The sequence below is a fragment of the Maniola hyperantus genome, chromosome 10 (assembly GCF_902806685.2).
Source record: "Maniola hyperantus chromosome 10, iAphHyp1.2, whole genome shotgun sequence".
Taxonomy (NCBI): domain Eukaryota; kingdom Metazoa; phylum Arthropoda; class Insecta; order Lepidoptera; family Nymphalidae; genus Maniola; species Maniola hyperantus.
In genome coordinates, this window is record NC_048545.1 from 2,470,421 (window position 1) to 2,497,382 (window position 26,962).

Consider the following 26,962-nt stretch of genomic DNA (forward strand, 5'->3'; position numbering starts at 1 on the left):
AACGAAAAACCATAGACAAATAAATGTCTTTTTAAAAATAGCCGCACTGAGTTCTTAACTCTTTGAATATAAATAGTCCAAATCAAATGTGATTATAGTCCATATCTAATGGAAGCGCCAAACACTCGATCGATCAGATTGGCTGCAGCTGCAAGCTAAAAACCATAGCCAAAATAACTGTATGTTCCATTATTATCGACAATAATGTACGTGTAATATGGTGTAATGCTTGTAATGTACATTGACCTGTAGAAAGAGGTAGCGGTTTTGTAAAGCATTGTCACTGTCGTTGAGACCGACAAAACGTTACATAGGTACGAGTGACAGAGACAACGCTCTACAAAGCCGAAACACAATAATATAATGGCCGAAAATCGAAATGTCTATTCTAAAGGCCGATGTGGGTACCACGTAGTAGTACTTATATATAATGTACTCTGTGGTAGTACTTCCAACTTCTTTGGGGTACCTACATTATTTTCTGCCGCGTACTGTATTTCGTTTTAGAGCGGGAATTTCAAACTTATATTTCCATGTATTTATTATGATTGTTATATTATTGATATTTGCATAGATTTTATTTATATAAGGTATTTGTAAATGCTTAGTTCACGATCTAGAGACATCCAACTTCTTTGCTAGAGATCTAAAAGCTCTGCTTTGTTCTGACTTCTGTCTTCTGGTTCCAATTTTGAATTAAATAAAACATGAATAAAACTGACGTTGTCTTAAAAATAAATTCGTGTGTGACCGATGTGACCAAAATAAAATAAAAAATAAGAATATTAGAAAATCAATCAAAAGTCAATTGTGTAGGTACTTAAAAACGTGAATCGCAAGTTATTGGAAATATAACCATGCCAAAAGGGTTAGTAAGTAAATATACATTTTTTAAGATTTAAGAGGGCCTAGTTAGCCACACAGATGTAGATAGAATGTAAGTACAGAATTTTTCATGTATACCTATAGCATGGACCTATAAATACTCCGTCTATAGATGGTCTGGTCTAGAGTTGTTGGTCTATTGTTACTACTATTAAGTAGGTATAAGCTGAGCTCTTAGTCTATACCGTCATCTAATGTCTACTAATTATCATAGGTCACAAACCTATTGTTTAAAAAAGATTTGTTAGTAACGAGTACCCATAAGAATCGTCCTGAGTTAACTGAGTGAAACTTTTCAAGATAACGTTTTAAAATAATATTTAAAAAAAATGTAAAACAAAATTGAAGATTACCTATCACGTTTTCCCGTAACGTTCACCGGGCAATTTGGATAATTAAATTTTTTTGGTCTGGTAGGAAGCTACGGCCGTGGCTAGTTGCCAACTTACTGACAAAGCCATACTGCCAAGCGATTAAGCGTTCCGGTACGATGTCGCGTAGAAACCAAAGGGGTATGGATTTAACAAAACTGCCATTACCCCTTCCAAGTTAGCCCGCTTCCATGTTAGATTGCATCAATCACTTACCACTAGGTGAGATCTCCGTCAAGGGCTAACTTGTATTGTAATAAAAAAAATCTCATTCTAAATGAGTAGGTACCTAGTAAGTAAACGTTAACTTGTCATGTTACAAGCTTCTGAACTAACAGAATAACTTGCAATACCCTGACAGGGTCTCATGTACTTATATTTAGCTTTAAGCACCCACCATCAATTAATGTAAATGTACATGAAAGCAAATAAATAAATCTGAATCTGAACAGACTGATGGTTCTAGGATCGATTTCTCATCATATAGGTAGGTAGGTACCTACCTGTAGATAGATACCCAGTACCCGCCGGATAGATCCCTAATCTGTGATTGTAATTAAATCCTATACTTCATAAAACATAAGTAAGTAGGTACCTATATAGACGAAAAGTGAAAACTTTAGCCAATAAAAGGGACGCGAGAGGAGCATGCGCCGTATTATTTTCTCGTAGAACCGCGCGGGGCACGCGTGAACTGAGTGTCGAGGTCGCTGGACGAAACCACGTCGGCACTTACACCCCGTACGTGTTTTGTACCCTAATTGTACGTGTTTTTTGTGTTTTCTCTTACAAAAATATATTGTAAGTATAGTTTTTCCTCCAATTTTTTTTATTAGTGAGTTTTTTTATTTGTAAAAGTGTTTATTGGTTGGAATTATACGTCTTGGTGTTCTGTCAACGCTATCTGTTGCTCGGGAATCGATACGCTCGGTGTGGTTTTGTTTTGATTACGTGCGGATAGTGAACGGTACTGCGTGGCACCTTGTTTTGTACGTGGTTTGTTTTGATTCATATTTTTTTTGTTGTGGCATGGAAAAAGGTGGGGAAAAGTTTCGACGATACAACTACTTTAATAATAGTATTAAGTACTAAGTGCTTTTATTTTGGACATTTTTATATTATTATTTTTAACTAAGTAAGTAGGTACATTACCTACTCATTGCCATCTGGTTAGTTATTTTAAGGTTTGAGTACTTTTTTCCTCTTTAAACTATATCCTATTTTTATGATACCTAGTTGTAACTTGTAAGGGTACCTATAACATTTAGTGACCTTCACAGTTCACACACACAAAAGGGTAAGTAAGTGAGTATAACCCGTCGGAAATATCTGTATACCTGGCTGGAATGCGCTTCCCCGCAGCTCACTCATTTTCACCTATCCGGTACCCAAAGAGTATATAAACACTACGTTCTACCAGTACCGTTGCCAGTACCAGTGCCAGTACCGTTGCCAACGCAAGCACGTTGCATGACGTCATTAAGCCAGGTTCTCAGATATTTCCGACGGGTTATACCTACTTAAGTCTTTGCGAAGACTAAGCAATTTCTCAATTTAGCTTACGTACTAAAAAGTATTATTTGTCTCGTATGACGTGAAACACAAAAAAATCTAGTGATTAAGTAGTAAGAATATTATGTTTTAAAATTGTGAGCGGGAATACACTCGCGAAACGGTCAAATGTGGGCAGGATTGGAAAAACAAAACATTAAAAAAACATGTTTGAAACACACGTTTACCACGCTGGCCCAGTGCGGAGTAGCAGACTTTACACACCTATTAGAACACTACTTACATGAAGAACTCTCAGGCATGCAGGTTTCCTCACGATGTTTTCCTTCACCGTTCAAGCAAGTGATAAGTACATTATTTATCGCTTAAAACGCACATAACTCCAAAAAGTTTGTGGTGAATGCTCGGGATCGAACCCCCGACACTAGGCTGGTCATTTCCTTTAAAAAAAATGGAAATGGCGAGCAAACGAGCAGGCGGGTCATCTGATGTTAAGTGATTACCGCCGCCCATGAACATTTCCAGCACCTACCAGAGGAACCACCAATATAATATAATTTAATTAGCTTATAATATTAGTTATAGACTATAGACACAGTTCACGATGTAGGTACATCTTCTTCTATAATATAAAAATGAATTACTAAATGTGTTGCTCATCGCAAATCTCGAGAACAGCTGAACCGATTTCGCTAATTTTTTTTTAATAATATTCCTTGAAGTACGAGGATGGTTCTTACGGAGAAAAAAATTTAAAAAATTGCCTGAAAAAGAATCGACTGTTAGGCGGCACGAAGTTCGCCGGGGCAGCTAGTAATTTATAAAGAAAATTGGCACGAAAGTTTCCATGATAATGATCGCGTGGCAATGTCAATCTCGCGTCACCGTCGCCTGTCGCGTTTCAAACCGCCTTGGCGGAAAATTCGCAGTACAATTTATTCCTTCCTACTGTGGTCGTAACTTCATTTTCTTCCTCACTGCAAGTCGCAAGGCAGTCACGCTAACTGCAAAATTGTTTATCATTTTTTTTTAAAGAATGTCGTCGTATTTTTATTTAAAAAAGTCGTAAATATAGAGATTCTTTTTTATACTTGATGGTACTTATTACTTACAGTACGTGGCAGAAAGTAATGTACATCGGGCTTTAGAATGACATTTCGGCTTTGAAGAGCGTTGTCTCTGTTACTCATACTTATGTGACGTTTTGTCGGTCTCAACGACAGAGACAATGCTCTACAAATCTGCTATCTCTTTCTAAAGTTCATTACTTTCTACCGCGTACTGTACAACATTTTACCAGCAGCCTTTTTTATGTATCTACCTATACCTATCTACCTAATATTTTACGTACTTAAAGTTAACCACGACAATAATAAGTATTTGTGTACGTATTTATTCTATTTCTTTTTATTCCAATTACCTACTTACCTAGTAAGTTGTTAATACTTAGTATTAAAAATTATGAATTGCGGGATATCTTCCCTAAAGTGGTTGTATAAATTTTTCTCCAGTCGGTTTTTCCCTCGAAACCGAAAAAGGCATGCGTAAGATTTAAGGAAAACGAAAAGTCTTTTTAAGTATTTAGTTCTTTTAGACTTTTATATCTTATTTTCAGACTGAAAGGGCACTCTGCACTTATACGTATTCAAATAGTATAGTATAGTGAACGAAAGCTTTTATTCTCTTATAATGTAGATTACGAAGAGTTGGCTACGTAAATCGTGAATCATGATCCATTTGGCTACGCCGTAACTCGTAGATAGTCGTAGATAAATGCCGTTGCCGGAACTAAAACGTATAAGCTTGTTTATATTATGTAAATCACTACCTATATTATAAATGCGAAAGTGTGTTTGTTTGTTGGTTTGTCCTTCAATCACGCCACAACGGAGAAACGGATCGGCCTGATTTTTTTGCATAGATATAGTTAAAGATGTGGATAGTGACATATGCTTCTTTTTATCCCTGAAAATCAAAGAGTTCCTACGGGATTTTAAAAACTTAATCCACGCGGACGAAGTCGCGGGCATCAACTAGAATATTTACAAAAGGAAAAAGACCGACTGACTGATCTATCTACGCACAGCTCAAACTACTGGACGGATCAGGCATGCAGTTAGCTATTATGAGTATGACGCAGGCATCCGCTAAGAAAGGGTTTTTGGAAATTCAACCCCTAACAGTTTAAAATAGGGGCTTAAATTTTATTCAGCCCACGCGGACGAAGTTGCGGGTATAAGCTTAGAATTATATAAAAGGAACTGACTGATGACTGAATGATCTATCAACACACAGCTCAACAAACTACTGGACGGATCGGGCTTTGGCATGCAGATAGCTATTATATGACGTAGATATCCGCTATGAAATGATTTTTAAAATTTCAGCCTCTAAGGGGTAAAATAGGGGTTTGATATTTGTCTAGTCTACGCAGACAAAGTTGCAGACATAGCTAGTAAACTATAAATATAGTGTTTAATAAAGGCGCTTCGAATGTAGGCCGCGACGTGCTGTATCACAGCTGGATCGGGTTTAATCTGATTGATTTCCATACAGCCTCGGCGCTTTGAATCGTAAAAGATATGAGAATACTGAGCAGGGTTCAGTAAGTGTATTGACCTACGTATTAAAGATATAACCTTGAGCTAAGTCCTACCTATTATTTTTAAGGTCTTTTGGATATTCAAATACTAGACGATGCCTGTGACTTAGGACGAGATCTATAGAGCATAGTGTTCCAAAGGGTTCGAGCCTTTTAGCCCTAATTTTAAGACTCGCTTTGTTTTTTGAGGGCTCGAAGGCTAAAAGACTAAAAAGCTCTAAAAAAAACTACAAGCCTCAAAATTACGGCTATATATAATTATTATTATTATCTCTATATATAACCGTAAAAGTTCTTTAACCGTATATATAAAAATGAATCGCTAAATGTGTTGCTGATCGCAAATCTCGAGAACAGCTGAACCGATTTCACTAATTCTTTTTTTATAATATTCTTTGAAGTAGGTACGGGGATGGTTCTTACGGAGACAAAAATTTTAAAAATTTGAATCGACTGTTAGGCGGTATGAAGTTCGCCAGGGCAGCTAGTAATCTTAAATATATAAAAGGAAAAGGTGACTGACTGACTGACTGACTGACTGACTGACTGATCTATCAACGCACAGCTCAAACTACTGGACGGATCGGGCTGAAATTTGGCATGCAGATAGCTATTATGACTTAGGCATCCGCTAAGAAAGGATTTTTGAAAATTCAACCCCTAAGGGGGTGAAATAAGGGTTTGAAATTTATGTGGTCCACGCGGACGAAGTCGCGAGCATAAGCTAGTTATATATAAATTAATAAAGGGCTCGAGTTCCTTGAATCACTAATAGAGCTTAATTTGATTTTGCAATTATAAATTAAAGCGATTCATGGCAGCAAGATATCTCATTTTAACACTCTTAAGTCTGAGCAAAGTCAAGTTTGCTCTATAATTATTATTCTCAGTCTTACTCCTCGTGGGTTTAGGTTTTAAGAATCCCAAGGGAAAGTTTGAGTAACCAATCTGTAAAAAAAACATATACCAAATTAAAAACCACCCCCTTTTTGGAAGTTATTTAAAAAATAATCCTCTTTCGATGGACCTAAATTCCAAAAGCGTTTTCAGTCGGTATAAAGGTTTTAATTCACTATCGTAAAAGTGTACTTGATGGAAGTTGACATTGGATTTCTCCGTCTTCTGGAATTTGGGACGGTCCTAAATGTTATCACCATTAAACGTGCTCGGCAGTCTAGAGCATCTGTGAGTTTGTGTTCACGACGGACGGTTTGATTCATTTATATCATTGTTTGAGGCAATTTATGGAAATAATCAAAGAAAAGATAATATGGAAATAACCATAAGACCATATCCATAGACCCATACTATAAAGACCCATATTATAAATGCGAAAGTGTGTTTGTTTGTTGGTTTGTCCTTCAATCACGTCGCAACAGAGCGACGTGATTTTTTGACGTGACGTGATTAAAATGTATAAAAATGTAGTAAAGTAACGTGAACACGTTGCAGTTGCACAGCTATAACAGCGATCGTAGACCGTAGCACTTCGTAGGCCGTAGCACCTCGTAGGCCGTAGCACTATATAGACGTAGCGCTGCCGTAGATAAGGGCAGAAAACTATAACCAGATGCCTACTTATTTAATTTAGTCTTGCTTTGAACTTTTGAAGGAAGAATTTTGTGCCTAGAATTATTATTGCTAAAACACATTTTTTTAGATAAATAGTTACAATGAATTAGACAATTTCTAAGAATAGATGTTACGGCTAGTTAGAACTAGTGAAAACTGGATTTTCTTTAAGTTTTTATTTAGAACAAGAAAGTCAGTAGTGCGGTTACTACTGCTACCAGTAACCCATCAGTAACCAGACGTAGTTATTAGATCTACACGAGTCCCGTTCCGCTACTATATTCCTCCAAAGTCACTCATAGGAGTCATAGGCGCCGTCCTATTGTCATCGCTCGTGCGATGATGCGTGCGTCAGACGAAAATGATCGCGCGTCCCGTGCGTTCAAACAAACTGTGTTCTACTGAATGTCTTATTGAAGATCGCGCGATCATGTGATGCGTTCATATTGTATTTCATCGCACGATGAAATCGCATCGCATCATCGCGCAAGCGATGACAATAGGACGGCGCCTTACACGCGTCTCTTGGGATTATTCAGAGTGCTGTGTTCCTTTGAGACATTCAGCTGAAATGTCAGAAGCTAGAATTATAATAATGCTCGGGATTTATCACATTTTTTCAAGCCTTAACTTATCTACTACATTTTTAAAAAGTCACGTTTAGACTTTAGAGACGCGATGCCTCGCTATATTAATGGATTGAGATTTCAAAATGTATGTTGTCGCAAATAATTTTATATATGAGTACTGCATACTTAAACAAAGAATACAAGTTCTGAAACTTTTTTTCACTAAGTACGTATCTAAATTAAAACACTCCGCGTAGAGTTTGTTTGTTCGGGCTAGTTTACTGTAATTTTCATATAGTTTTCACCGAATAGAAAGAGGGGCTATCATAGAAATTTATAGGGCTACCTATAAGTAATTTATGAACAACTAGCTTATTCCCGCGACTTCGTCGCCTGGACTACCCAAATTTCAAACCCCTATTATACCCCCTTAGGAGTTGAATTTTCAAAAATCCTTTCTTAGCGGATATCTAATTTCAGCCCGATCCGTTCAGTAGTTTGAGCTGTGCGTTGAGTAGGGCCACTAGGGCCCATCGATCTAGCATAAAAGGAAATAAAGAAAACTGTTTCAATGCCAGAAATTATAATGCACTTGACTTGGCGTGCCGTGCCAAGTTATTACATACATGGTGTTGTTTTTATTGTTGTGTAGGTTTACCATCCACAAACAAATAAGTACACCTAAATTTTTGTTTTCCAAAGAAGTTATATAGGTATCTACTATCTACTATTTAATATTTCCAAGGAAATGTTTATATAAAATGTGTAAATGATATATTACCTGAGTAAGAACTCAATTTTATACTTAGTATATCTTTGTATAAAAACCTATCATAAAAAAGCATGTGAAAATAAAATTGCAAACTTTATATTAGGGCTCTTAAATTGGCAAAAAAATGTAATCGCGCATTAATCATGCTTACGTTTTTTCGTTTAGAAATTGGATGCTAAAATAACATGGCTAGCACAATGAAAAAGCAAGGTATTTCTATTTTTGTAACGGTCGATTCTGTCTGTGTTCGGATGTTGAAAAATATTGTTTCCTACCTTAGAATAACGTTCCTATTTACCAATTTTTTTTGCAAGCTTATAGTAGTAGCCGACCAGAAATATTGTACATCGACCTTTAGAATGAGGTTTCAGCTTTTTAGAGCGTTGTCTCTGTCACTCATACCTATGTGATGTTTTTATCGGTCTCAACGACAGAGACAACGCTCTATGAAACTGCTATATCTTTCTAAAGGTCGATGTATAATATTACCGCCTACTGTAGGTATAAGTATTATATTAATAGATTTCCTGGAAATATATTTTTACAAATCTAAAAATAAGTAGCAAGAAATCGATTTTCTAATATAGTCCACAATTAATCACAATCATGATCGGTTTACGTGCTAGGCAGTAGGCACCCACGTCCGTCGTGCGACCTACTAAAGCGGCTAATAGCTTCCATCAACGCAACTCATTAGTGCACCTGCATTTTGCGCCACCTTACCCCTTGCGCCCTCTTTACCCGCCACCGTAGTACCCCAACTTACCCCAACTCTCGTCCTGTTTGATAGGCCGCTAGGCGGTAAGTCACGGACTACGTTTAGCTGCATACATTTACATACACTTACCCTAAAGTGAAGAGTTGAAGTTTGCGGCTGTTTACGTGGAAACTACCTAGGTATAGCTATAGCATAGAAGAGATTTTTATTCAAATTTAAACTTTTACGAGTGCTGGTTCGGAATGCTTTGGAGAAACTAGCATTAGATACTTAGTCCGCTAGTAGGTACTTATAATGTAGGTCTGTATGATTAATTTCGCAGATGCAGAGTCGACAGAGCCGGCAAGTCATCCCGGAATAATTTGATTGTGATCGACGCGCCATTAGATTCCTCCGGCAATATCTATAGGTGAGTTGAATTTCTTACATTTATATTCAACGACGTCTATGTACATACAACTATAGTACGCGACAGGTCGATATGGCAATCGGGGTGGGCAGTGGGGACGCCCGCACACCCGCACAGCCCCTGCGCTAACCCGGTACGTGATAGCGCGGGTAACGTGCGGGTGTGCCGGGTGACCCCCGCCTCAAACAAAATATGTAGTACGAAAATGATGTCAACAACTCTATCGGCAACGATGCAACGGTAAGTATAGAATAGAGTCGAGTCATATGAAATGTAGGGCTCTCTGAACTGTTTCTGCTCGCCGGGCGGACCTGAATAGCTAACTAGTTGAGCTAATTTCATTGCGAGCCCTGTGAGTGAGGGCTATGTACTTAACAAGAATTTTATGATTTTATACTCACTATACTAAACACTTACTTACTTACTAAAAAGCGGTGATAGCCTAGCGGTTAGGACGTTCGCTTTCTAATCGAAGGTCGGTGGTTCAATCCCGGGCACGCACCTCAAACTTTTCGGAGTTATGTGCGTTTTAAGTAATAAATATCACTTGCTTTAACGGTGAAGGAAAACGTCGTGATGAAACCTGCATGCCAGAGAGTTCTCCATAATATTGTATAGAAGCAGGCGTTACTTTGCGGAAGTCCATGATATGCAATGAACCAAAAACTTAATTTGCTGTAATCCACATTTCGCATGCTGCATTTTGCATCATACAGATTCGACCTGTTTCAGCGGATTACAGCAAATTAAGTTTTTGGTTCATTTCATTTCTCCATAATGTTCTCCATAAAGGTGTTTGAAGTCTACCAATCCGCACATGGCCAGCGTATTAGACTATGGCCAAAACCCTTCTCACTCTGAGAGGAGACCCGTGCTCCGGCTATGGGTTGATCATGATGATGATGAAACTCACTTAAGTAGCTAGACTGTTATGTTAGTTGTAAACTTTCAAATTGCCACTAAGCATTCTGTGTCAAACACTGAAAGTTTGTCGTATACAAGCATAAATAATAAAGCTGGACGTAATTCCCCGCTCACTGCACGATTAATTATTAAAGTCCAACGGTTGAGCGTCGGCAGTAATGCTAGGCTGACAGTAACTAAAGAGTTCTATGTGGATTGTCGTAGGTACTTTATCGATCCCATACGAACATTTACCCTAGTTCGTGTGAACCCTAGTTGTTGATCACTGTTGATAGATCAATCAATCAATAATAATTATCAAGGAATTAGATTGGTAATCTGATTCGATTAATCACCAATCACAAATCACAATACCTGTCTATATAGTAATTAGTTCACCTCAGAATTGCACCTCATCATTCTTTTTTTAAGGCATGTGTCGTCAAACGCAAACCTAAAAAAAAACTTACGTACTTAGCAAACTTATAACTACTTACTGATATGATTTTTTTCGGCTTGTTATATATAATATAGCTGGGTGTCAAAAGAAAACCTATCCCCAGCGATTTGAGTATCTTCTAAGTACATCAATGTCAATCCCGATTCACGTGATAACCACGAACGTTAATCTTAGTTTAATATGTCGTATATTTGCCGATTTGGTACATATGAAGAGCAGCAACGTGATGCGAATACAAAACATACAATACAATCTTCTGCCCTGCCCTTTGTCATCATAATATTATTATTATTATTATTATTAGTCGTTATCATACTTCGTCTTTGGACAGGACTAGAGACGTACCATCTAGGCTTTCTTCTTTATCCTATCCAAGTTTTCGCTTAAGTAAGAACATAATATTTGATACGGCCGCTTCTATGTATGCATGCAATGCCAAATGTGTGCATTTGGTAGAAGCGACCGCCGCCGCTGGATTCAGGCGGTGCAAAACCGTGGACGTCTATCGGTTGATGATGATGATGATGAACCGAATATATACCTGAATATGTACTTAGCAGGTACTTATATAAATCATTATACTACCTAGTACCAAAAGTATGAATTTAGCTCTTGTTTGTACATCTTTAGCCTTGACAATAATTCTTACTATTTTAGTTTTATCAACCTAGGTTCTAGGTACAATGCAAAAAAAGAAATCTGTTGCCGTCAAAATATAGGTAGGCACTTGTGAGAAGTGGCTGAACGTGCGTTACCTGCAAGATACTGCCTTTACTCGTATTGTTTGTTGTCACTCGTCACATGTACACAGAATACTTACTCGTGCGTGTTTTTTCTAGAAAGTCCTCGGTACACGGTACTTTGAAGAGCTTTTTGAGATGACAAGGCTTTCTCCCTGCATTTGTCATACAGTTTAAAATTGTGGAATGAACTTACATAACATTTGTGCTAAATACTTATCTATTTGTATTTAGGTACAATGTAAACTGCAGACTTACTCCGGTTCTTGAATGTAGTAGGAAATAATCCATATCCATAAATATTGAGTACAAATGCAAAAGAGTATTTGGTTCCACTCTGTGTAAAATTCCACGGAGGAACTATGGACGAATTACGCATCATCTAGTGATAAATAATCCAAATAAGTAATCTGCAACATTTATTATGATTCCATATTTACAGCTGCGTAGCGACAGCCTACGAGATTGCGTAGCTCGAGCAAGGGTCTGACAAATATCGTGACTTTAAACATTATTAATGAACGTTTCGTGTAATTACTAACACCAATATGATCCTTGTTGGTCTAAAAAAAACATTTTATTTATTTATTTTATATTATTATGTAATTATTTTGTATATTTTATGCTAATTAATTAGCACTGACGTGTTTTTTCCAACTGTAGGTCGTGTTCGTCGTCGCTAGCGCCGGAGGACGTGATAGACCTCGGCGCGCCGCGCGGCCGTCGCCGCAGGGTCAACAGAGGCGCCGCGGACAGCCGCACCTCGCCGCCGTCTCGCGCGCCTGCACTCTACACGCCGAATCCTCGCCTGTGCGTACAATCTTTACACTTGACTCACTCCTAGACAGTGTTCGTCATCGCTAGATACCTACTATAGAAGGTCTTATCTGTAATCAATTTTCCCTAGCTGTAAAAAGTAAACAAATCATAGATAACTAGGTGTGTAGATAACTACATAGGTACCTACAGGTTCACGTTCACGTTCATATAAAGTTTACTTTTGCCAGATACCCGGGACCGGCAGCAGGCAACAAAAAACGTCGAAAGACACATTCAACCGAAGGCCGTCGAAAAAGACGCGGGCGCGATAAAAAATTCACTAAACCCGTGCCGAATTCTCGGTTGTACCGGCCGGCACCCGCGCGACTGGCGCCTCCATCACCACAACCGCGTGAAAGCTGGCCCGCTCCTGCACCGCCTGTGAGGAGTTTGGACACAGCGTCAAGAGCTGCGTTGCGTGTGCTACAAGATAGACATCTGCGTCAGCCATCTTTATCGCCTCTGCGCGACGTGCCCGCCTTGCCGTCAGCAAGCTCCACGCTCGCCAATGCAGTGAAGACGCGGCGTCTAGTAGTGACGTTACCAGCGGCAGAGTCGGGCGACGCGCCGCGTTACAAGCCGGCGAGTGAGCACTTCCGGCTCCGCGCCAGGCCTTCACTGGGCTCGGGTGCGTCCACGCCCCCGGCCGCACGCCGTGCAGGCACCATGGCCGCCACCAATAAGCACTCCACCAGCCCCGACTGTTCGGACGGAAATGACGCCTCCTCGGCTCCCAGCGAGTTTTTAGCAGAGGTAATAATACCTAATGCCCATAAATTATTCAAAAATATGCGCACAAATCTAATGATTAGAAAACACGCTTTCTCCATGCTTTTTGCTCATAATTGTACATCATATACCTACACAACTTTTCCGAAAATACTACTTACAGCAATTTTATAAACAATAATAACCCGAATCTTCAGGCTGCAAGTTACTGCCTAAATGGTTGAGATATCAATTAATTGATGGCGCCCAACAAGGGTCTAAGTAACTCAGTGTGAATAGATTATGCCGCTCTCGAAATGCGGATTAATTTGTGTCCATCAGCAATCGTTAAATAAGAGTCTGTTATTACTTACCACACGCTAGATGAATGCGAATCTAATCGAACTATTTATCTATTTTTATTCTATATTTTAAACATCTGTATTGCTAACCATAATATTACAAAGAATAAAAATACAGACACTTAAAAAGTAAAAACAAATGGCGTCCTTATCATTACAGTGATCTCTTCCAGGCAACTCATACTTAACCAGACACACCATATTAAATATGTCGTATCATTAAAAAATCCTTTGTCCAGTTCCTGTCAGCGATAATGCGTCGACAATATGCAGAGGCGCTGAAGTACTGTCAGCTCATCTTGCAGTATGAACCGCACAATTCCACGGCTCGTGGCTTCTACCCACTACTGCAGCACAAGGTGACCACGCACGCCAACACGCACCGCAAGGCACAGGAGAAAGGTAAAAATACTGTTAGTAACCAAACATGTTTCTTGAATTGAAACATAGATGGCGCTGCATGCTGTTATATCGCGATATTGTCAGACTTAATTATAATTCAAATGAAAATGAAAATGAAAATCTTTTTTATTCGTATAAACTTTTACAAGTGCTTACGAATAGTCGGATGCATCTACCACTGGTTCCTACATACTGGTTCGGTACATCCACCAAAAGTACATAACCTAATCGCAAACGTCTAATTCACTACTGTGTATCATGCTGAAGCAGTAGCCCCTTCAGCTCAAACATCATTTTTGTTTTTAGTACTTTCTAGCTCGTAGTTTTAAGTTTATCTAGTTTGAATTTTGTAATTTTTAACATCTGGTTTATTATTCTTATATTTTTTATGCGCTGAATAAACTTTTATTTATGTATTTATTTGTTTACTAAGAAAAATAAATAATTAAAGTCTTCTACCCGGTCACTATGGCCGTATCGCCTCGCAGGATTGTTCTTTCTAGACATCTCCATCGATCAATCGACTGTATGAAGTATTATTTTAGACAATGGTAAATTGTGTTCGTTCTTGGGTTTGCAATAAACCTGTCTTAGGACAAAACTGGAATGTTATGATACAATCGGCTGCCTAAGTTGGTGGAGGAAAAAGCTATTCATGTCAGCTCAGTAATAATAACTACTTAATTTGAATAAATCTAGCTCCACTCATTGGTTATTAACTAGGATGATGGATCGCTCCACAGATTCTCCATAATTATTATAATGTAGATTATTTACGTTTGCAGAGGAGACGAGTTCCGAAAGCGAAGACACTAGCCCCAGGAAAGGTGGTCTGTCCGGCGCACACATGCAAAAGGTATCCAATTAATTGTATTATAATAAACATAAATATTTTTTAACCTATTGTCAAGAAAAATCAGTTTTCAACTCCAACGCAGCCAATCGCGTTGGCACATTGCATTCTTAAGATGAGGGTGCTTGAAGAAAAAAAATGTGTTAACTGTGGCGTAAAAATACATATTTAACATGTTGTTATGCAATGAGTCGATCCTAAGTAACTACTTAATTAGCAACGTTGTTATAAGTAGGTACTTAGTTCATGAAAAAATTGGATGGTATTTTTTTGACAAATAAGAATGTTGGTAAATAACTTATCGACAGATTACAGACAGACGAATTTCAGTCGTAAAATTACTTTGACGATCGATTGTTACAGAAAACAGTAGACCTAGATGCCGAAACAGAAGGCTCAGCGGAGGCATCAGGATCTGGCGAGGAGGAAATGGAGCAAGGCGCAGATGGCTCAGGTTCAGCTTGTTCCTCGCTGGAGCTAGACTCCGAGCCCTCGCCCGCCTCGCCCTCGCCCCGCACGCCGCACACCCCACACACGCCTCGCCGCTCGCCCCGCGACACCGACCCCGCAGACACCTCCGACCCCACCGACCCCTCCGACAGTAAGTCTTATTTCCTTAAATAGTCACCAGGATCAGACCACCTCAATGATTTCAAGAAGAAAACAGACACAAAATCAATAAGACTATCTGAGACTCAAACACTAAGTGAACAATCCCACTTCTGATATATGAGTATCTACAGGTAATGGTCTTGGTTCTACAAATCCTTCCGACAGTAAGTCCTTCCAGTATTATAGTTGCTCGAAACAGCAGCAATAGTGAAAGGGTCGGGGTTTGAGGCCTTCTCCCCATAGGGGCAAGGCGCAAACGGGTCCGGTTGCAAATTAAACATCTGAGTGAAGCTAGAGGTCAACGAACGTTTCGTAGATAGGCCACTCGGAGTCAATGCCGCGTCATATGTGGGGCATTGACCCCAAGTTTTGCACGCTATACATTGCGGGTTTGAAAAATACTACAACTAAGAATGCAAATGGTTATTGGCATTAGATTGTGTTTAGGTAGCAAAATAATAACGCTAAGTTTTGGCTAGTGTTCTGATTACAACCTGTATAGTCGATGATATTGTTGAATGTTTGCGCGCAGGCGCGTCGTGGCGCTGGGAGAGCGGCGGCTCGCGCTCGGAGCGCGACGACAACGGCAACCCTGCGCCGGCGCACACGCACTACCAAGGTCACTATCTCTACTTACTGTCTTCTTTATGGTAGCTTCTTCAACTTAACGTTGTCCCACTTACAGTGCGACAAGGCTCTTTTGGCACGTGGCGAAAATCGGAACTAACACTATCTGAGACAGAGTACCTAGGGACAACCCTCCACCTCCCATGGCCCCACCAACCTCTCGGTTATATGGGCCGAATCGCGGGAGGGCGGCCCGTTCGGTACTTGCTCTTGGCATTTTCCCGGGGCGCCTTCTTGACTCACTACAAATTATTTTGTCTCTTCCTTGTCCCTTATGCTCACTCTCCCCCCTTAGGGGCTAGACGTCACTAATACAGCTGTGATCTCCGCTGCTGCTCCTCCGTGGTGCCGACCTGGCACCTGTACGCTCCGAGCTGCTATCTGAGACAGAGTAGAACGATTCATCGCACAACCATTGAAAGAGCTTCCTTTTAAAATGTGTCGTTGGTAGCTCTTCCCTATGTAAGTACACTTTTCCGCCCTTTGCCTGGTCTCGAGCGTCCGATGTTTTGAGTCTGATAAGGCCTACATTCTCACGATGCGACGTCTAGCCAGCGATTTCTTGGGCGGCCTGGACAAAGTTCCGGAGATGGCGGTGTTGAGACATCTGTTACCAACGTAACGTATAGTGCCTAGTGTACCCAGCATTGCATACAAACAAAGCGTTGTGTTTTTTTTTTCATATTTTATTTACCAGCTATTTCCCTGTGTCAGGTGGTGTAGACGAAACGGACGTGGAAAATGACAATGCACTGCCCTCACATTCACATCTGAAGGTAAGGCATTTGACTGTTTCACTTACCATACCCTTATTATAAATGCGAAAGTGTGTTTGTTTGTTGGTTTGTCCTTCAATCACGTCGCAACGGTGCAACGGATTGACGTGATTTTTTGCATGGGTATACATAAAGACCTGGAGAGTGACATAGTGACAACTTTTTATCCCGGGAAATCAAGGAGTTCTCACGGGAGTTCTAAAAAACCTAATTCCACGCGTTCGAAGTGGTGGGCCTTGTCATTCTGAGAGAAGATCCGTGCTCAGTTGTTACTTGTTAGTCTGTGGTGATGATGACGAATATAATGTGCCAATGAATTCACTTTAAAAAAAGAAAAAAAGCTAATCGTAGAGATACTGAACACTTTTTAGGGTTCCGTACCTCAAAAGGAAAAACGGAACCCTTATAGGATCACTTTGCTGTCTGTCTGTCTGTCTGTCCGTCTGTTTGTCAAGAAACCTACAGGGTACTTCCCGTTGACCTAGAATCAAGTTTGGCAGGAAGGTTTTTGGTTTTTGTGGAAATCTGTGGTTACATCACACAAAAACAAAATTGTAGTTATAAACTAATAATTAGTATTTTCAACTTTCGAAGTAAGATAACTATATCAAGTGGGGTATCATAATATGAAAGGTGCATTCTAAAACTGATTTTTATGTATCATAGTTTTTGAGTTATCATTCAAAATGTCGAAAAAATACGACTGAATTACGGATACCTCGTTGCGCGAGCCTGACTCGCACTTGGCCAGCTTTTTATCTATGACAAAATTTTCTCCGCAGAGCGAATCAGTGTCGTCGCTGCAACGGTTACGCGCGCAATTTGCGTGCTCCATCAAGTGAGCACGACCACCGCCTCACCCAGTAGCCTGTAGCCCTCCCCCACCCGCTCTAACTACGTCCACTAAACCACTTGTCCGTCTTGTTACGTTCATTTTGTTCGTGTCCTGTCTGTAACTTGTTTTTGTCTCTATAAATTGTAAGGCTCGGCGAGCATGACCATTTTTACGGTCTTAATTAAATTAATTTACACTTAATAGAAATTAAAGATTGATTTCAGACGTTATAAATTGGTCGGTTAAAAATCGACGGTATTATATATTTTTTTTTTATTTGTACAAAAATTACGAGGCTTACATTATAGACTGCTTAACTTTGGCCGAATTTTCATTTTGCGAGTTAACAAATCAGTCAATCTGGTTGGTCTGGTTAGGATTAGACCGTTAGGTGAATCGCCTTAAAAAATGTCTTGCTCGCCTATGCTAAATCGTCATTTTCACACCTTGTGATACTTTTATAAAACTGTTGATACGTATACTTAAATTCCTTCTTTCGTATTAATTTTACTTTGACACAGCCATACAGCATTCAAATTAAGATTTTGTATTTAAAATAAAAAGGCCTAATGGGCCCATTGCATTTTTAAATTAAAGTTATTTAATAAAGTAGGAACTGTAATAAATTGCATACGGTGTAATGTTTTCTAATGTTTTACTTTCTTTTTATATACTTATTTACTTACTTAAGTAGTTTACTAAACAAAATGGTACTAACTCAGGTAGAACCGTTTTATAAGCCTAATGATGAACCCTTTCCTATTAGGAGCTAGCCTATTTTTCTAACCTGATACCTACTTACTCTCGGCGTGAGGATAAAATGGAGGACAAACGATAGAGTTGATCTGCTAAGCACAAAGGTCGAAGCGCTGTATAAGTAAAATTGCCCCATGATTTAGTGCCTAAGTAGGTTTCATTTTGAAGGATTACAAAAAAAACATCTAAATATGCAAAAGGAAAAGGTGACTGACTGACTGACTGATCTATCAATGCACAGCTCAAACTACTGGACGGATTGGGCTGATATTTAGCATGCAGATAGCTATTATGACGTAGGCATCCGCTAAGAAAGTTTTTTTTCAAATTGAACCCATAAGGGGGTGAAATAGGGGTTAGAAATCTATGTAGTGCATGCGGACGAAGTCGTGAGCATAAGCTAGTTGCAGATAAGGTTCATATTCTCATTACCTCTATGTATATTACGCACTATATTAGATGGTTCATTCCGAACAAAAATTGTGTTCTATGGAGCTGTCAAAATCAGGGCCTGCACAGGCGACGGACTAATATCCGCGGAGGACATTTTGTATCACCTAAGAACTGTATCATATTATAACGCACACGATGGATTAATGGTACGGCGAAACTCACATACCGTAGTAAAAGATGAAGGACTTTTGTCCTCCGCGGATATTAGTCCCTCATCTGCGCAGGATTGGCCATCGTCCATCATGTTAGAAAAAAATGCGCAAAAAATTTTTTTTTGAAGGACTCGTTCAGTGCGTGGAATACTTATAGTAAGACCACAGCCTTTTCGTTAAACTGTGGTAAGACAGTGTCCCTCGACAGCAACGTGTACTTACGTCCTACGTCGCGGGTAGGACGATTTTACTATCGATGGTCAGGAGTGACTTAGAATTTACATTTTCTCAAGGCCGATTTTTGTATCACAATGCGGCACGGAAAAAGTAATGTGCGCGATTCTTTATCATCATAATAATATTGTACGTCTTATGCGTACAATTTCTCGACTGTTTAAGTTCATTCATACAAGAGGCAAGTGAGCATTGCTATGCTCTATGAATCTTATTCCTTGAGTATGGTACAGTTCTTGCAATTCACGAAAACTAGTGAACTTTACTTGTGGTTACTGGTTACGTCGTTACATGAGCATTACATAAGTATTCATGCATGTCGGACCAATCAGTAGCAATAAGCAAGCGCTCGCAAACGCACACATTTTAGTATAAGTACCTACCTTACTTATACCGATACGACTTAAACACAAGCATGTGCCACTCGTCTTCGTCTTTGTGAAATGCAAAAACTATATCTGTGTATTATGGACCCATTTACAAAATTTCTACAGTGGACCTAAGAATGCCGCGACGGCCTACCGCCGCAGGTGTTACATATCTGTGTGTTACTAGTACTGATTTATATGATAAACTACTTACTACACAAGCTAGTTAAGAGCGTTATTTTGTTGTGTACCTACCTACTTAGTAACAACTAACAAGGTCTGCACACAGCGGGCGGTATAATGCCGACTTTTTACAATTTTCTAAATGTAAAAAAAATATCTTTACTAGGATCGAAGATAATTTCTACAACTAAAACAAGTCCTCTTTTCTATCTACAAGTTTTGAAGTTTGAGAAAAAGCTTTCGCTAGGTTCGACAATAGTTAGTAAGCAGCTTATAACAATGTTACCTACTGGTCTATTGTCGATGACGAATCAGTCGCCCGCTGTTTGCTGGCCACATTAAGTATTAATTTATTACTGTACCAATTTCGACTACTTAATAGAAACTAAGAGATAAGTAATACGTACCTAGTTAGAGAGTTTGTAAATACCTACTATTTGTTGACAATCGCGCCTTTTCCTTGCTCTGTCTGTTACAGCCTGTAACTTACAGGAATAGACATTATGATTATCGGAATCGAAACTGCATACTTACAGTCGTTGCCTCAACCGATATGCATTCTACTTATTCCATTCTGTTATGGTCAAGCCATTACTGCGAATTTTTCAGCACGCGATTATTCCTATTTCATTCTGCGACATGTGAAAAATGTATGGAGGTCGCGCTCAATGCGACAAAATACGCACGAACGGCTTCATATATTTAATTCCAGTGTCACACTAGAATTCTGCGGAAAAAAAATCGCGCGGTGAAATTATCAAACAGACCAGATTTTTTAGATTGGTCCGATCAATCGAACTAATTAATCAGCAGAACTGAATAAATAGACCTCTCCACTGCGGGGCAAAGGTTTCTTGCAAGGATCGCCGCAGAACATGATCTTGTGTCTAGCTCATAGATAAGTAGCAGTAGGCAGCTAACTCGTGTCCAGTGACTCGTCCAGCTACCCAGTGGGTGGTATTCAACTCTGCGCTCTCCGGTGTGAGTTCGTCAAAGCTATATCATCTGAGAGACGGAGACTCATTGAGTATGAGTGTTAGTATTGGCCGTACTTTTATTTTATTTTTCAATTTTTTTTAAGTAAGGCTCAATTTACACTGAAAAGGAATGGAAGCGAATTTTTAAAATATCACATAGCATATTGACTTCTATCACCACACCGTAAAGCACTAATTTCTACCGAGAAAGAAAATTCTCGGGAAGTCGCCGGAATTTTTCATTTTGGCAAGTAAGTAATTTGTGTTTTACATAGTGAAGATAGAAGTCAATATGCTACGTAGTATTTAGGAAATTCGCCTCCATTCCCTTTCAGTTTAAATTAAGCCTTAGTCGATTTCGAGCGAAAATTGAATCATACTTACCTACCTAGTTACCTAATTAAGACAGACGGAGTAAGAAAAGGCGCCGCCTTCGCTATCGCTGTGTTGTAGACACCGTTTTACTGAGCGGGGCTCGCTTGTTTTATGCTCCCACGACCATCCCGAGTTCGATACCCAAGAGTACTATTTACTTACTATTTTTTATAACTTTGCTAAAATACTTATGCATATTGTGATCGTTAACAACTGTGCGTCGTAGTGCGGCGCAAACCGAACTTTAATAAATGAAATCGATTTTTAAAACACTACTAAAGGATCATTTAAGCTTAACCGTTGAGCCGTGTATGAGTTTTCCGAGCCCCATACGTGCCTCACGTTCATAATATTGCATCGAGTGTAATATAAACGTGCACGGCCGAGACACGTACGCATGACGGACACGGCACGGTGAAGCATAAACTGCTTCATATAAATGTTCGTGAGTTTATGAATCCGTGCCACGTTCGCGCGCCGTACGTGGCACGACCCGCGCCCTCCACGTGCTGGCATAAATCATTCCTAACCCCCTGTTCCACTTGTCGTTTGTCGCTTGATGTTACAGTGGCAGTACATTTGGACACACAATCGGTTTCCGACAAGTGTGGCATGGCATACCTTCGTATAAAATGTTCTGCCACTGGAACATCAGATTTAAATCTCGGCAGGTCGAACGACAACTGGGAACGAGAGGGTTACACCTTCATAATTACTCTCTTTTATGGCCTTACTCTTCACTAATAGAAATTATTTGGCTATCCCAAATGAGTAAGTAGATTAAATTAAGTACAGACAACTGAAATAGCTAATGGAAGATGTGATCTTCTGAAGGGAGAAAAGCTGGCGAGCCCTGCAAAGTATGATATGCGGTAGAGCAACCGTTTTGTATGAGCTGCGTGCAACGAGAAGACTGAATGAAGTGTTGACTTGTTTTTAGAACAACTGATTCTTTTCGAAAACACTGACGCTTGCGCACCTCTACGCTGTTCAAGATACGTAGGTACCTACTACCTACCTCCTTTTTGGTTAAGTATAAAACCCAAATAAGTAATTTTTTTATACAAAGTCATCACTCATCAGGTTCAAGATTGAGATCTCGATTCTAATGTGAGGTATGTTCGCGAAGCAACTGTAATCACCACAGCATATAATATGTACAAGGTCGTTACTTGTTGCAAATATAAATCTGCGTAAAAGCTCCGCGTTGATTGATGCGGATGTCTGAATTAATGCGAATGTTCCGCATTTGCAGATACAGCCATCCGTAACACCCCTGGTTTGTATGAACTCTAATTTGACGCGTCCTACAAGGCGCTTCAGCTTGAAGGAAGCCATAAGAAAAGGAAAAATTATTTATGACTGACATACCTACGTACTTAGTTTAAATTAAGAAATAATCACTATAAGAGATGAACGGCAGAGATGCGCAACGTTGTCGATTGTTCCTTACTAACACTATATTATATCTATATGTAGATTTAAGTGTGATGTAGCCCGAGGCTTAGTTGTTTGAACTAATATTTAGTAGCAACGTATTTTGAAGGCCTATGCACACAGAGCTGCGAAAATGTTTTCCGCATGCGTTTAAACTGCGACATCGGCGAACGCATCGCTGTGTGCTTTGGGCTAGCGCTAGTTTACGCGCTTTCGAAATTAATAGTTTCGACTTATTCCGTTTATCCACCCTAAAACAGTCACCCTAGGGTGTAGTCCGGAAACACATCGAATATCCAACTGCGAATTCGCATAATAGTCCCGAGTAAGATGGACGGACGTTTCCGAGTACACACCCTAGAATGTGGAATGGCTGTTTTTAGGGTGGATAAACAGAATCAGCCATAGTTTCTTTATGAATGGAATTTATAAAGCAATCTATAGGTGTTGCACTTTTGGATTTGTCTGGTCTGGTGATGTTTTTGGTCATTTCCTTGTAACTGAAATGAATGTCAAATGTAAAGTATTGAATTGATTACCTAATATAAAATAATATATTTCTTATAATATTTTTGTTGTATCTAGATGAAAATATTAAAATTTGGTGTGACCGCATCGCAGTTTTATTTCCTTTGCTAACCCATTTTTGATAAACATAATTTAAGTAAATAGGTAGGTATGTTTCGTATCGTAGCTTAGGATCACAGGTTCAAGGGTGGTTCAAAGGGTGCCCGGTTCATTGAGTCCAGTGAATTCTAACATAAATCTGTGCGCACATTAAACACAGCTTTCTTTTACTACGGTGTTTTGCCGTACTTGTAGGTTATGCGATGCAGTTCTTAGGCTGAAATCGATAGAGCGCATTTTGACTTTGCTCAGACTTCAGTTTGAGTTAAAACGAGACACATTTATGTGAGAGATATATCTCTGTCTCGTAAGTGCGCCCTATAGGATAGGTCTCAGCCTTAGTGATCCATTTTTGTCCTCTGTGAACAATAGTCTCGCTCGTCTGCGCAGGTCGTAGTCGATTTTTTTACACACTTTCATTTAATTCCATTTCCAAGAGGGGTTTGAAGGCCTATTCGTTTATATTATAAATTTTTCCAAGTTTTCTGATGTTTATGATGTAGGTATTTATTTGTATGGCAAGGTTACTTTAGAATTCGATAAAGATGAAAAATAAAACACAACAGTTGTAAAAACTTTCTTAACTTTTATTAAAAACGATAAAACATTTTTTCATATTAAGTAATCGCTGAAAACGTAACATGCCATTTACATAGTTCGTCTAACAGAAAACGGGTGTTCGTCGTGTGCCGCCGTCGCACGTTATGTACAAGATTATCATTTACCAAGTGAAAATAATAATTAATACGGTTTAGGTAATTCCACACTAATCAGCCCACAATAAACGCGACGTACGTGGTACCTATCCCCAGAATTCAAAATAAGGTACATAAATAATAGAAATGGCATGGTCTTTAATACTAAGACCATTGTCTTAGTATTAAAGATCATGCCATTTCTGCCATGCAATTTTAGCAACTCATACATAAACAACGTTAGTTTTAGTATAAGCAAAAACCGAAACGCGTGTCGAATGTTTTTAATTTTTATATAAAGAATATGTTATACTAGTTATACAAAATTTCAAAAATATTTAATGAAGTTATAAGCCTGTTGGTGTTGAGTCGTTGCCCTCACAAAAACATGGTCACCCCAAGCGAGCGGCTGTGAGTGAAGCTGGCGTCGTCCGTGCGCGCTCCCGCTCGCGCAGAGCTCGAATCAGCTGGTGCATGCGGTCATTCAACTAGGTGTCCAAACTGGCAGCATTTTAATTTATATTTTGGTCAAAATATAACACCGTGTCTAAATGATTGCAATCTATTCTGTTACTGATTTTGAACAAACTACTTTCAGGTTTTGCTTATACTAAAACAAACGTTCTATAATTCGAAACAACATATTATTTATAGCATTGCGCACTGATGTTTCACACACTTTGCGTAGGTGGGAGGTTTCTTTGCCGTGATTATTCCAACGTGCAAGAACCCTAAACGACGCCGGTCGGCATTTGACGAACGTAACAGCAATAGACTATATTATATAACGCCGCGAGCGCGCTCCGCACCACCAACTGCTCTTATAGAACGAGCTTCGGAAATAATGAATAATCATTCCTCAATCTTCCATTAAAAAGTATGTTTTAGAAGAAATATGTGATAAGACATGGATAGGACACCATAATGAGAAAGTATAACGCGTAAAATTTAACTCCTCACACGCCATTTTAACTTTTTGTGTCAAATTTCATGTCAAAAGTACGATTTTAGTTCTTATTTTAGAGGTGAACCGTACTTTTGACTTGACAGTTGACCCATAGCGTTAAAATGGCGCGCGAGGAGTCATTTTGTAAGGACTATATGTATTTTTAACCGACTTCCAAAAAGGAGGTGGTTCTCAATTCGGCCGGTTTTTTTCTGTCTAACTGGATAGAACTAAAGAACGCCTTGATTCGTAGTTCTGTAACCTGTCAATTTAGGTTTACAAAATCAAAACCTAAAAATTAGGGGCCAAGTAAGGTATTCATTATTTCCGAAATACTTTAACAAATATCGACATTCAGCCTGAAAACCTTTTGGTATTTGAGCGATAGAAAACACTACTTAGACACAACTCGCAGCTTCTAAACACGCACCAAAACCAATATTATTCTATTAGATTTGTGATTTTGAGACAAGTAATATTAATAACTAGTATTGTTAATAATTTGCCTATAACACAAACTTACTTCTGGACCGTAGACCCGAATTTGAGCCCTTTCAATCTATAGGAGACGCTTGACTAACGGCCGAATTTAGAAATCAACCCTATATGTAATCTGTCGATAGGTTATTTGGCAACGTTACGGATAGACTGATTATTAATTTCGGCCGTAAGACGGCTCATGGGGCAGAGTGCGAGCTGCGCGAGAGGAGAAGGAATTCCTTACGTCAACTGTCCTGCAATCTTTGCGAGTATTCTCAGTGAAACCGTATAGCTATAGTAGGTTTAAGCTTTGTGTACTACCAAATAAATTACCACCCACTAAGAATTTATCCTTTAGTAGAACTTCTACAAAAGGATAAAAGGAGACACTCAATTCAGTGTGGATTTTTCCAAAACAAGCAGAAAGCAAGACTGTGCTTGTTTAAAACCAAACAAAAACAATTTTTTATATTAAAATCTGTTCTGTTAGCTATCACCGCAGAATTATCATCATCGCTTTTTATAGTCCTTCGAACCGGAGTATATGACTTGTTCTATGAGTTTCTATTAATAGGTGAAAACGCACTACCTAATTAATACATACAATTTACCACTACAGAAACACACACTAATACTTATTTACTAAAAATTATAATCGGCATTTGCTTCGGCTAAATTATGTTATTAGGTATTTGCTACTCTATATACAGTCATAACTTACATTACTATTTGAACTCTACCAACTTATACCTTAGGTCATGCACGCACTATATAGAAATAGAAATACTGGGGGCCTATCGCCTTAGTTTGACAGTGTGACCTTTGATTGGCCGACACTCTCACTATTGGTTGAAATGCATTCTTGCAGCAAGAATACTATAAATTCAGCCAATCACAACAATTGAGACTGGCAATGATTGATGCAGCTATTTCGCACAGGTCTACGGTCCAGAGAAATGGCAAAGTAAAATTATATAGGTATACTTGAGTTTTGCTTAGCTGACTTAAAACATGAACAAATCGCAGAAACCTCAGAAAAATGCGTAAGTATGCGACGCGTTTTACCCCGCGCTTTACATATATTGGAGTTAAGTTGTTTACTCTTATCATGATTTCAGTGTCAGTTCGCGGTAACAAGGTCCTATGGGCCGCGTATAGTGCGCCTCTTAAGGTATGATTCCGAACCACGCTGCACGCGGCAGTGCTGCCGCAACCGTGCTAGCCAGCAATGTAGCGGAACATTGCTGGCTAGCTCAGAATGTAACCTCATATAAGCTTATAGAAATTGTATGGGGACCAGTAGTGCCGCGACAGCACTGCTGCGTGCAGCGTGGTTCGGAATCATACCTTTATGCATTTCAGCGAGTTATAGAATAGCGCTTGGCTGCTATCAGACCTGCTGGCAAGTGATGATGCAGCCTAAGATGGAGCGCGCTTGCCTAGAAGATGCCTATTCACTCTTAACTTGAAGGTACCCATATACTTGTTTACCTTTTAAGTCAGTTAAGAAAAAATAGATTATAGTACGGTACTTGGTGTGACTAGTGGCGCGGGCGCACCCGCTCGCTCGCTCGCTACAACAACCCGCAGTGATAAACACACAAAACATTCTGATAATGGCGACATTATTATGATTCTGTATAACTAATAACGCATTGGTACATTGTAATTGGCAAATCTTAAATTAGGCCGTCGGAACACCGTGTTGGCGCTAGTGACATAAATTGGCACACGAAAGAATTGGGTGGTTCTCAGATTGGTCGACACGTTAC

General features: G+C 39.3%; 1 protein-coding gene across 1 annotated transcript; it reads left to right on the plus strand.

Annotated features, from left to right (window-relative positions):
- Window positions 1–379: 379 nt before the first annotated feature.
- Window positions 380–23,053, plus strand: LOC117986083 (serine/arginine repetitive matrix protein 1). Its single transcript, XM_069501448.1, has 11 exons — window positions 380–400; window positions 2,115–2,245; window positions 9,324–9,410; window positions 12,177–12,323; window positions 12,521–13,085; window positions 13,642–13,804; window positions 14,590–14,660; window positions 15,021–15,258; window positions 15,802–15,888; window positions 16,611–16,672; window positions 17,455–23,053. The coding sequence occupies exons 1-11, from the start codon at window positions 380–382 to the stop codon at window positions 17,512–17,514; spliced, it is 1,632 nt and encodes a 543-aa protein (XP_069357549.1). The 3' UTR covers window positions 17,515–23,053.
- Window positions 23,054–26,962: the final 3,909 nt, after the last annotated feature.